This window comes from Nerophis lumbriciformis, linkage group LG36 (assembly GCF_033978685.3).
Source record: "Nerophis lumbriciformis linkage group LG36, RoL_Nlum_v2.1, whole genome shotgun sequence".
Classification (NCBI taxonomy): Eukaryota; Metazoa; Chordata; class Actinopteri; order Syngnathiformes; family Syngnathidae; genus Nerophis; species Nerophis lumbriciformis.
In genome coordinates, this window is record NC_084583.2 from 19957596 (window position 1) to 19970240 (window position 12645).

General features: G+C 42.3%; 1 protein-coding gene across 2 annotated transcripts in view; it reads right to left on the reverse strand.

Moving 5' to 3' along the window:
- Positions 1 to 1292: 1292 nt before the first annotated feature.
- Positions 1293 to 12645, reverse strand: part of cnot6a (CCR4-NOT transcription complex, subunit 6a) — a 73759-nt gene continuing 62406 nt past the window's right edge. For both annotated transcript variants that reach the window (XM_061930513.2, XM_061930514.2), the window contains exon 12: positions 1293 to 4628. In XM_061930513.2, the coding sequence (XP_061786497.1) occupies positions 4413 to 4628 (216 nt within the window). In that variant the 3' untranslated portion in view covers positions 1293 to 4412. The remainder of the gene's footprint in view (positions 4629 to 12645) is intronic.

Sequence of the window (12645 nt, forward strand, 5' to 3'; positions counted from 1 at the left end):
AGGTGTCAATAGTTTTGATATGACAATCTACAATGTAAATAGTCATGAAAATAAAGAAAACACATTGAAATGAGAAGGTGTGTTCAGACTTCTGGCCTGTACTGTACATTTTTTAGTACACACATATATATATATATATATGTATGTATGTGTGGGAAAAAAAATCACAAGACTATTTCATCTCTACAGGCCTGTTTCATGAGGGGTTCCCTCAATCATCAGGAGAAATCTCCCCCCGTACCAAAAAGCCCTTGATGAAAGCGGATACAATTTCACCCTCACCTATGAACCCACGCCAGGAAACCAACCAAAAAAGAACAGAAAACGAAACGACATCATCTGGTACAACCCCCCATACAGCAAAAACGTCTCAACTAACATTGGACACAAATTCCTCAATCTGATTGACAAACACTTTCCCAAAGACAACACCCTAAGAAAAGTATTCAACAAGAACAACATTAAATTGAGCTACAGCTGTATGAACAATATACGACAAATCATCTCAAACCACAACAAAACAATTGCAAATGAGCCGTCGGCCCCCGGACAGAGCGACTCCAAAACCAACAAAGGCTGCAACTGCCGAAAGAAACCTGATTGCCCTCTCAACGGGGGGTGCTTACAAACATCAGTTGTCTACCAATCTAAGGTAACACGCAAGGACATTAACACATCCGACACATATGTAGGATTAACCGAGGGAGAGTTCAAAACCAGATGGAACAATCACAAGGCTTCTTTCAGGAACCAAAACCTGCGGAATACCACAGAACTCAGCAAACACATTTGGGACCTCAAAGACAATAATGTTGAATATTCAATAACATGGCAAATTCTTGCATCCAGCACACCTTACAATAGTGGTAATAAAAGATGCAACCTATGCTTGAAAGAGAAACTGTTTATTATTTACCGTCCAGACCTGTCATCCCTCAACAAGCGCAGCGAAATTGTAACAGCATGCCGCCACAGACGGAAACACCTCCTAGGTAACACATGAACCAATCACCACGCCCCTACGCCAGCCTGTACCCACCCACTCTGTGCCCTATACAAACCATGGTATGTGAATGCTCCCATTAAAATCTCCTGATGATTGAGGGAACCCCCTCATGAAACAGGCCTGTAGAGATGAAGTAGTCTTGTGATTTTTTTTCCCCCCCACACATACATATATATATATATATATATATATAAATATTTTTGGTATATTTTAAATTAAACATTTAATTTAAAACAGCTTGTTACATGGAGAATGAAATGTAGGAGGGAATAAAAAGGAGTCCAGGTGAGAAGAGAAATATCATTTAATTACAATATTCACTGCAAAGAATAAAAAGGTGACACCGCTTGAAACAGATAATATAGAATTTATTCTGAACAAGAAGTAGGAAAATACATAGGTAGGTGAAAAGAGGAAACAAGCAGAACCTGTAGTCAACGAACCAAAATAAAGAAGTACAAAAACTAGTCCAAAAAGAGCATTGAAAGGACGGCTAATAAGGATACAACAGAAAACATTGTTTACCATTCAGTTCCTTTTGAAAACAGTAAGCGTCGATTCGAAAAGAGCTGCCTTGATTTCTCGTCTGGGTTAATGAACATTCTACAACATTGTGCAAGTGTTTTATCCTTACTTATTATTAATTGATTTTTTTTTTTTTTGCTGGTATTTTATGAATGGTAAACAATAGTTGGTCCAGTGCATAAACACAGTGACAGATCAATAAAATGTACTCCGCTGACTACAGATAAAGACAATCCTGATCATTGAACAACTAGCACGGGAAAGGAGAGGCGCTAATATACAAGTGATGATGAAGTCAATGCGGGGAGGGGGGGAGGGGGGGGGGGGAGAAGAACAAGCATAAGCGTTAAGATTAAAAATACCTAAAAATGTGTGAATGTTGGGAGGATTATTGCCTTTTTTTTTTTTTTACTTAAAAAGGATGCCATCAATTCATTAAAAAGTGAAGTAAATAGGAGAACTAGTCCTTGCAGCCCTCCATTTGGACACCATTGCAGCTTTGGTGTGTACCGCCACGACAGTGGAAATGACAACAACAACATGATGATTACGCCGAGTGTGACGAGGTCAGCTCTGCTGCCCTCACCTTCAGGCTCCGGCACTCTCCAGCGAGCGCCGGGCAACCTCCCAAATAAAGCTGAGAAGAAGAAACAAAACAGGAAAAAAAAAAACTAACCACAAATATTAAGTACGGTTGAAGCAAAAAAAAAAAAACGACATTTTTGCCCTTCCTGGCCTTCATTCTGAGAGGGATGACATTCGAGTCCACGACGTGACCGAAGGATTTGGTTTGTGGTGAAGAGCGTACGAGCGTGTGGGGATTAAACGTAAAAACAATACCGTCATACAATTCATTATTTATACATCAACACAATTCAATAGCATTTTAGAAAGGAAACATGAGATACATCTTTTATTCACACTTTACAAAAAAAAAAGAAAAAAAAAAAGAAGCTAGCCTTTTTTTCCATCTACTACAATACTAATGCCATTCAGGGAAGAAAATTGGTCGGTTTAAAAAAGAAAGAGGACTGACTTCATACTTCCTATTTACTTGCTTTTTTCCTCGGCGTTTAAAAAAAAGTAGTGAGGGGTCTGCTAAGTGCTTGTGACCTTATGACGGGACTGGGAGGCTGGAGAGAGTGGATGATAAGAGGGAGGGACCACGGATGGCACAGTAGCTGCAGCGACGAGGGGGGGTGACGATGATATAAAGTGGTTGCTCAAAAAGGATTTAAAAAGACACAGCTCGACTGGATAAGGTAAGGATGATGGAGGAGGGGAGGGAGAGGTGAAAGTCAAAAGTCCAGGTAGCAGAGCTGTGCTAATGTACAATGACGACTTCTTATAAAAAAGATACTCCTGGGTCTTAAACACGGGGGGAGGCGGAGCCACACACACATACCTGATTACTAAGGTGGGGGGGTGAAAGAATAGGAAGGATATGCACAACATCATCACGGCTCGTATATAAAAAAAAAAAACTTTTAACAGAACAAACATAAAATCTTCACAAATGTCTCGACAGTATTTAAAAAATACACGCAGAAAAGGTTGTTCAGGCCTCCGTCAAATGTTAGAAGTAGTAATAGTAGTAGTGCAAGACGACGACGAGAGCTACCAAGAGGCACCGTGTTTGCTCGGACGTGTGTGTGTGTGTGTGTGTGTGTGTGTGTGTGGATGTCTTGGTAAAAGCAACAGGCAGATGTACTCAAAAAGGGTCTTATGTACAATCTCAGCAAATCTGCCAGCAAGTGGAGAGAGAGAATGAATTAAAAACATGAGACACGACAGGATCATTCATCTCGAAAAAAAAAAGGAGTGCAAAAGTCGTGACCGGGAGCGCCGTGAACAACCTTTTCTTCTTCTTCTTCTTCTTCTTTAACCTGGTTTGTACAAGCTGGTCGTATTCAATTTCCCACTGGATAAAAAATTTAGCCGTAGTGTACATACAATCGTCTTTCGAATGGGATCATAATTTACTCTTAGTAGAAAAAAAAAAAAAACCCCGCCAGAAAAAAACAGATCTTTTTTTTTCTTTTCTCCCCGTGTTGTGGTTCATATACAATCATGTAAAGACAGAGCGAGTCTAGGTTTCTATTCTGTACAAACGCTTGTGAGGAAAAAAAACAAAACACTGATTTTGTTGTGTGTGTGTGTGTGTGTGTGTGTGTCACTACTGGCCAGTGAGACAGTGCTACAGATCTGCCTGCAAATGTGTGTGTGTCAGCCTAAAGACCCCTCGCTCAGATTTAAAAGGAGCAGGGTGCCACATTAGAGTAACCGATGGGTGCCTGTGGCTGCTTTTTTCGGGGGGGGGAGCTATTGGCTGGGTGTTCAGAGGTGTAGCACCACTTAGGCAAGGCCTGAGCACCACGGAACAACAGCGGGAAAGCTTCGTCTGACCCCCTAAAAAAAAACGTCAGCTGCTCTAACCGTCTGAGAGCGACGCGTCTGCTGTCTTTGCTGGTTTCAGGTTTGTACAGGACAGACAGACCGAGACGCTCCGTCGGCGTGGGAAGCTTATCCCCCCCCCCCCGGGGGGAAATGTGCTCCTTTCTGTCTAAAAACTGAATAAAAGCTGAATGAGCTCCCATCCTGTGTAGCGAGGTGGAGAGGGGACGGGGGGGAGGGAGGGGGGAGCGATGTGTCGGTGGGGAAAGGGACTGAATCGAGCAGTTAAAAATAAAGAGAGAAAAAAAGAAAGAAAAATATAATATCTATAGATAACATCATACGAAATCCCTGTTGGCCAGACCTCACTGTACGAATATTTTACAGGTGGTGGTTTTGCTTTTCTTTTTTCTTTTTTTTCTTCTTTTTTTCCGCCTTCCGGTGTGGTTGGAGGGGAAAGAGCTGGTAGTGGGGGAGAACGGAAGTACTACCTGCGCGCGGGCAGATGGAGACCGTTGACCTGGGGGGGCACGTTGGGCAGGAGGAGCTCCAGCTGGGCGAAGAGGCTGAAGTGGTCGGAGGGGATGTGAGGGTGCGGGCAGCCGCTGACATTGTTCTCGACCAGCCAGTGGGGGTCCAGGGGCCCCAGGATGCCCAGGACGTTCAGGTGAGGCTTGGAGTAGAAAATGTAGTCGATGACACCCTGAAAAGGAGGAGGGGGAAGTCAAGATTTATTTATTTTTTGCGCTATTACAAACCCCCAAACCAGTAAAGTTTGGCACATTGTCAATCAATCAATCAATGTTTATTTATATAGCCCTAAATCACAAGTGTCTCAAAGGGCTGCACAAGCCACAACGACATCCTCGGTACAAAGCCCACATAAGGGCAAGGAAAAACTCACCCCAGTGGGACGTCGATGTGAATGACTATGAGAAACCTTGGAGAGGACCGCATATGTGGGTAACCCCCCCCCTCTAGGGGAGACCGAAAGCAATGGATGTCGAGTGGGTCTGACATAATATTGTGAGAGTCCAGTCCATAGTGGATCCAACATAATAGTAAGAGTCCAGTCCATAGTGGGGCCAGCAGGACACCATCCCGAGCACATTGTGTACAGAGGTGGGTAGTAACGCGCTACATTTACTCCATTACATCTACTTGAGTAACTTTTGGGATAAATTGTACTTCTAAGAGTAGTTTTAATGCAACATACTTTTACTTAAGTATATTTATAGAGAAGGAACGCTACTTTTACTCCGTTACTTTTATCTACATTAGATTAGATTTAGATTTATTGGTCCCCTTGGGGAAATTCATTGTCACTGCCGTACATTTAAACACTAGACATTACACATCACACACAAAAAAAATAACAAAAAGACATCATACATGACTAACACACATTTACAGGCTTGTCAGACGGGTCGGCCGGGCCTGCTGCATACCTGCCAACTTTTGAAATCAGAAAAACCTAGTAGCCAGGGTCCAAGGGCCGCAGGCCCCGGTAGGTCCAGGACAAAGTCCTGGTGGGGGGTTCAGGCTTCGCCCCCCAACGCAAAATGATTATTAGCATTCAGACAGGTTAAAATGTTGCTAAAACCATCACTTTTCTATCAGTCACAGTGACTTTTCAAAACAAAAATATTACAGCAAAAATCATATGGGTTGATTGACATGTTTATTCTGTAAGCTAACTTCAATAGTTTGAAATTATTTTGACAGTTAATGCCAGTTATCCTGTCAACCTTTCACAAGACTTAAATTTGTTAATTGAAAGTATAAACAGTATAAACACTTTTTACAGTAAACAAATGGTAAAACAGTACTAAACAATTCCATTAAAAAAGAAATTGGTGTCATTATTAACTTTCTGTCCAAGCTTGTATAATCTACTGCCTTGTTCAATTGTAAACAATATTCTGTGCCTAAAATTCACATTTCTATCACAATTATCATACTGTAAACATGGTAAGCTAACTTCATTAAAATGAATACCGTATTTTCCGCACTATAAGGCGCACCTAAAAACCACAAATTTTCTCAAAAGCTGACAGTGCGCCTTATAACCCGGTGCGCTTTATTACGATTCATTTTCATAAAGTTTCGATCTCGCAACTTCGGTAAACAGCCGCCATCTTTTTTCCCGGTAGAACAGGAAGCGCTTCTTCTTCTACGCAAGCAACCGCCAAGGAAAGCACCCGCCCCCATAGAACAGGAAGCGCTTCTTCTTCTACTGTAAGCAACCACCCGCCCCCGGAAGAAGAAGAAAAAACGCGCGGATATCACCGTACGTTTCATTTCCTGTTTACATCTGTAAAGACCACAAAATGGCTCCTACTACGCGACAAGGATCCGGTTCATAAAAAGACGCAATCTCTCCATCCGCGCACGGATTACTACCGTATTTCACAGCAACTGATATTCCTGTGAACCGCACTGTGGAACGGGAGCACGTACGGTGAATATTCGCACCACAGGGAATGAGAAGTCATCCTTCACTGTGGTTCTAGCTTGCCATGCTAACTTCCACCCATGGTGATATTCAAAAGGAAGACCTTGCCAAAAGAGACCTTTCCAGCCGGCGTCATCATAAAAGCTAACTCGAAGGGATGGATGGATGAAGAAAAGATGAGCGAGTGGTTAAGGGAAGTTTACGCGAAGAGGCCGGGTGGCTTTTTTCACACAGCTCCGAAGGCGAACACACCTTCACTAAGACGGGCAGATAGCGCCGGTCGACATACGCCAACATCTGCCAGTGGATCGTAAATGCCTGGGCAGATAGTTTCGGTCACAACTGTGGTCCGAGCTTTCCGGAAGGCAGGATTCACAGAACTGCTGCACAACAACAGCGACACTGAATCCGATGACTTCGACGAGGCGGAGCCGGCCATTTTTGGATCCCACGCTTGCGCAACTTTTCAATTCGGACACCGAAGACGAAGAATTCGAAGGATTTACGAATGAAGAATAACTTCAGAAGGTGAGCGCTATGTTTATTTTGTGTGTTGTGACATTAACGTTCGAGCAACATTATGTTGCTATTTATTGCTCTACACCATTTTGAATTTTACTATGTTTGTGATTGCACATTTGCGTACATTTTGGGACAGAGTTGTTAGAACGCTGGTTTTCAATATATTATTAAAGTTTGACTGAACTATCTGACTGTTTTTTTGACATTCACTTTAGCGCAGCGTTTTTTTGACATTCACTTTAGCGCAGCGTAGGCGCGGCTTATAGTCCGGGGCGGCTTATTGGTGGACAAAATTATGAAATATGTAATTCATAGAAGGTGCGGCTAATAATCCGGTGCGCCTTATAGTGCGGAAAATACGGTAATAGTAAGAGTCCAGTCCATAGTGGGGCCAGCAGGACACCATCCCGAGCACATTGTGTACAGAGGTGGGTAGTAACGCGCTACATTTACTCCGTTACATCTACTTGAGTAACTTTTGGGATAAATTGTACTTCTAAGAGTAGTTTTAATGCAACATAATTTTACTTTTACTTAAGTATATTTATAGAGAAGGAACGCTACTTTTACTCCGTTACTTTTATCTACCGTATTTTCCGCACCATTAGCCGCACCTAAAAACCACAAATTTACTCAAAAGCTGACAGTGCGGCTTTTAACCCGGTGCGCTTTATATATGGATAAATATTAAGATTCATTTTCATAAAGTTTAGGTCTCGCAACTTCGGTAAACAGCCGCCATCTTTTTTCCCGGTAGAACAGGAAGCGCTTCTTCTTCTACGCAAGCAACCGCCAAGGTAAGCACCCGCCCCCATAGAACAGGAAGCGCTTCTTCTTCTACTGTAAGCAACCACCCGCCCCCGGAAGAAGAAGAAGAAGCGCGCGGATTTTCGTTTCATTTCCTTTGTGTGTTTACATCTGTAAAGACCACAAAATGGCTCCTACTAAGCGACACGCGTATAACGCAGAATTTAAACTTAAGGCAATAAGTCATGCCGAAGAACACGGAAATAGAGCAGCAGCAAGAGAATATAACATAAATGAATCAATGGTGCGTAGGTGGAGGAAGCAAGAAGATGACCTGCGCCAGGTAAAGAAGACAAAACAGAGTTTCCGAGGGAACAAAGCAAGATGGCAACTGTTGGAGGACAAACTCGAACAGTGGGTTGTTGAGCAGAGAGCAGCAAGCAGAAGTGTCAGCACCATCACTATTCGAATGAAGGCAACAACGCTAGCAAGCGAACTTCACCTGGATGATTTTAAAGGTGGTGCTTCTTGGTGTTTCCGGTTCATGAAAAGACGCAATCTCTCCATCCGCACACGGACCACTATTTCACAGCAACTGCTGGACAACAGTGACACTGACTCCGATGACTTCGACGAGACGGAACCGGCCATTTTGGATCCCACATTTGCCCAACTTTTCAATTCGGACACCGAAGACGAAGAATTCGAAGGATTTACGAATGAAGAATAACTTCAGAAGGTGAGCGCTATGTTTATTTTGTGTGTTGTGACATTAACGTTCGAGCAACATTATGTTGCTATTGCTCTGCACTATTTTGAATTTTACTATGTTTGTGATTGCACATTTGCGTACATTTTGGGACAGAGTTGTTAGAACGCTGGTTTTTAATATATTATTAAAGTTTGACTGACCTATCTGACTGTTTTTTTGACATTCCCTTTAGCGCAGCGTAGGCGGCGCGGCTTATAGTCCGGGGCGGCTTATAGGTGGACAAAGTTTTGAAATATGCCATTCATTGAAGGTGCGGCTAATAACCCGGGGCGGCTTATAGTGCGGAAAATACGGTACATTAGATTAGATTAGATTTATTGGTCCCCTTGGGGAAATCATTGTCACTGCCGTACATTTAAACACTAGACATTACACATCACACAAAAAAAATAACAAAAAGACATCATACATGACTAACACACATTTACAGGCTTGTCAGACGGGTCGGCCGGGCCTGCTGCATACCTGCCAACTTTTGAAATCAGAAAAACCTAGTAGCCAGGGTCCAAGGGCCGCAGGCCCCGGTAGGTCCAGGACAAAGTCCTGGTGGAGGGTTCAGGGCTTCGCCCCCCGACGCAAAATGATTATTAGCATTCAGACAGGTTAAAATGTTGCTAAAACCATCACTTTTCTATCAGTCACAGTGACTTTTCAAAACAAAAATATTACAGCAAAAATCATATGGGTTGATTGACATGTTTATTCTGTAAGCTAACTTCAATAGTTTGAAATTATTTTGACAGTTAATGCCAGTTATCCTGTCAACCTTTCACAAGACTTCAATTTGTTAATTGAAAGTATAAACACTTTTTACAGTAAACAAATGGTAAAACAGTACTAAACAATTCCATTAAAAAAGAAATTGGTGTCATTATTAACTTTCTGTCCAAGCTTGTATAATCTACTGCCTTGTTCAATTGTAAACAATATTCTGTGCCTAAAATTCACATTTCTATCACAATTATCATACTGTAAACATGGTAAGCTAACTTCATTAAAATTAATACCCCGTATTTTCCGCACTATAAGGCGCACCTAAAAACCACAAATTTTCTCAAAAGCTGACAGTGCGCCTTATAACCCGGTGCGCTTTATTACGATTCATTTTCATAAAGTTTCGATCTCGCAACTTCGGTAAACAGCCGCCATCTTTTTTCCCGGTAGAACAGGAAGCGCTTCTTCTTCTACGCAAGCAACCGCCAAGGAAAGCACCCGCCCCCATAGAACAGGAAGCGCTTCTTCTTCTACTGTAAGCAACCACCCGCCCCCGGAAGAAGAAGAAAAAACGCGCGGATATCACCGTACGTTTCATTTCCTGTTTACATCTGTAAAGACCACAAAATGGCTCCTACTAAGCGACAAGGATCCGGTTCATAAAAAGACGCAATCTCTCCATCCGCACACGGATTACTACCGTATTTCACAGCAACTGATATTCCTGTGAACCGCACTGTGGAACGGGAGCACGTACGGTGAATATTCGCACCACAGGGAATGAGAAGTCATCCTTCACTGTGGTTCTAGCTTGCCATGCTAACTTCCACCCATGGTGATATTCAAAAGGAAGACCTTGCCAAAAGAGACCTTTCCAGCCGGCGTCATCATAAAAGCTAACTCGAAGGGATGGATGGATGAAGAAAAGATGAGCGAGTGGTTAAGGGAAGTTTACGCGAAGAGGCCGGGTGGCTTTTTTCACACAGCTCCGAAGGCGAACACACCTTCACTAAGACGGGCAGACAGCGCCGGACGACATACGCCAACATTTGCCAGTGGATCGTAAATGCCTGGGCAGATATTTCGGTCACAACTGTGGTCCGAGCTTTCCGGAAGGCAGGATTCACAGAACTACTGGACAACAACAGCGACACTGACTCCGATGACTTCGACGAGACGGAACCGGCCATTTTGGATCCCACGCTTGCGCAACTTTTCAATTCGGACACCGAAGACGAAGAATTCGAAGGATTTACGAATGAAGAATAACTTCAGAAGGTGAGCGCTATGTTTATTTTGTGTGTTGTGACATTAACGTTCGAGCAACATTATGTTGCTATTGCTCTACACCATTTTGAATTTTACTATGTTTGTGATTGCACATTTGCGTACATTTTGGGACAGAGTTGTTAGAACGCTGGTTTTCAATATATTATTAAAGTTTGACTGAACTATCTGACTGTTTTTTTGACATTCCCTTTAGCGCAGCGTAGGCGCGGCTTATAATCCGGGGCGGCTTATTGGTGGACAAAGTTATGAAATATGTAATTCATTGAAGGTGCGGCTAATAATCCGGTGCGCCTTATAGTGCGGAAAATACGGTCCTGTCAATAGCATGGAATTACAATTCAAATGTAGTTTTTTCGTAAGCCTTTCAAAAGAATTCAAAATATGAAAAATTAATGAAAATGAATTTAAGCCATCAGACACTTGAAAAGTGGCACATCACATCTCTAATGTAATCATTTTAACTTTTCAACAGAAATAGCACTGCAAAAATATTAAGGACATACTTCTGTATTTTGGTAGTTATGCTATCAACATTTAACAAGATTTCTTCAACTAGGACTTGAAAGCATAAATAGTATAAACACTTTTAACAGTATGTCGTGCTGTGAAATACAGCCGACAGGATTGCGCACCAAACACGAAGCAAGGCCAAAGTGCATGCATGGTGCAGGAGAACAAAGGACTTCTTTCATTTAAGGTTTGTGATAAACCATCAAACTCATTCGTTAAAAGGACTCTATAGTAATATAAAGCGAATTTTTCTGGACATTATCATGCAAGAAAAGTTTATTTTTGGGACCGCGATCACCGCGTAATGATTTTTAAAGGTTGCATTACAAACATTTAACTGTCCCATGTGATCAGCCAGTGCGATTGGAAATCCATGCTCAATTATTGCCTCCGTAAATAAAACTTCGGCATTTATCACATCCAAAGAATCTGGGCGACGAAAAACGTTGAAAGTTTTCCACTTGTATCGCTAGCAACAACATTAGACTTGTGTTTTTTTGTCCCAACGTGGTCTTTTACATCGCTAATTCCTCCGTGTCCGATCGAAAAATCTTGTCTGCACAAGGTGCAATTCGCGTAGTTTTCACCCTTTTTTTTTTTTTAATTAATGAAAAACCGTATTTTTTATCACTGCACCCATAACCCGGAATAGGTTGATGAAAACCGTACGAATTACGGGAAAACCGGAGTAGTTGGCAGGTATGCTTTTCCTGAGGCGGGCCCTCCGGAATTTGATTGTTCTGTACCTGCGCCCTGATGGTAGTGGGATGATGTATTGGTGTAGTGGGTGAGTGATATCCTGGACTATTGTTTTTGCCAGTCGGGTGATGGACCTGTGGTTTATGTCTGAAATGTTGGGTGTGGGTAGGCCGATGATTTTAGCTGCTATGTTTGTAATGCGTGTGAGTTTGGTCCGGTTGGTTACAGAAAGCATGGTGAAAAAACATGTGGAACAGTACAGAAGGATGGGTTGAACAATGCTTTGGTAAAGTAATAACAGGAGATGAGGTGCAACGTATAGTCCTTTAAGTTTCCGGATGGCTGACAGTCTTTGTTGACTTCTTTTTTGAATTCAGCTCGCTACTCGCTACTGATTTTTATCGATCTGTTAATGCACGCTTTGTTTGTTTTGGTCTGTCAGACAGACCTTCATAGTGCCTGCCTTACTGGTGACGTTTCACTTCGTTCCACCAATCAGATGCAGTCACTGGTGACGTTGGACCAATCAAACAGAGCCAGGTGGTCACATGACCTGACTTAAACAAGTTGAAAAACTTATTGGGGTGTTACCATTTAGTGGTCAATTGTACGGAATGTGTACTGTACTGTGCAATCTACTAATAAAAGTTCCAATCAATCAATCAAAAGTGTGAAGAAAAAAATATACTTTTTTTTATTTCAACCGTACATCCCGTCAAAAGCCTCAAGACTGACCGCACATGAGGACGTTCCTGTCTTCACAATAAAAGTGCCGCTCCATCGCGCCGGCGCTTTCAAAACAAGAGTCTCAGAAAGCCAGCGCAAACAAGCTAGCATGCTACGGAGTTTGACGCCAATATATTTCTTGTAAAGTGTATAAAAACGAATATGGAAGCTGGACAAATAAGATGCCAGAAACCAACCACTTTCATGTGGTATTAGACAGAAAAGAGGAACTGTTTTTCTCCTCCATTTGAAAACGTGGACGTTATCATCACTACTGTCTGATTA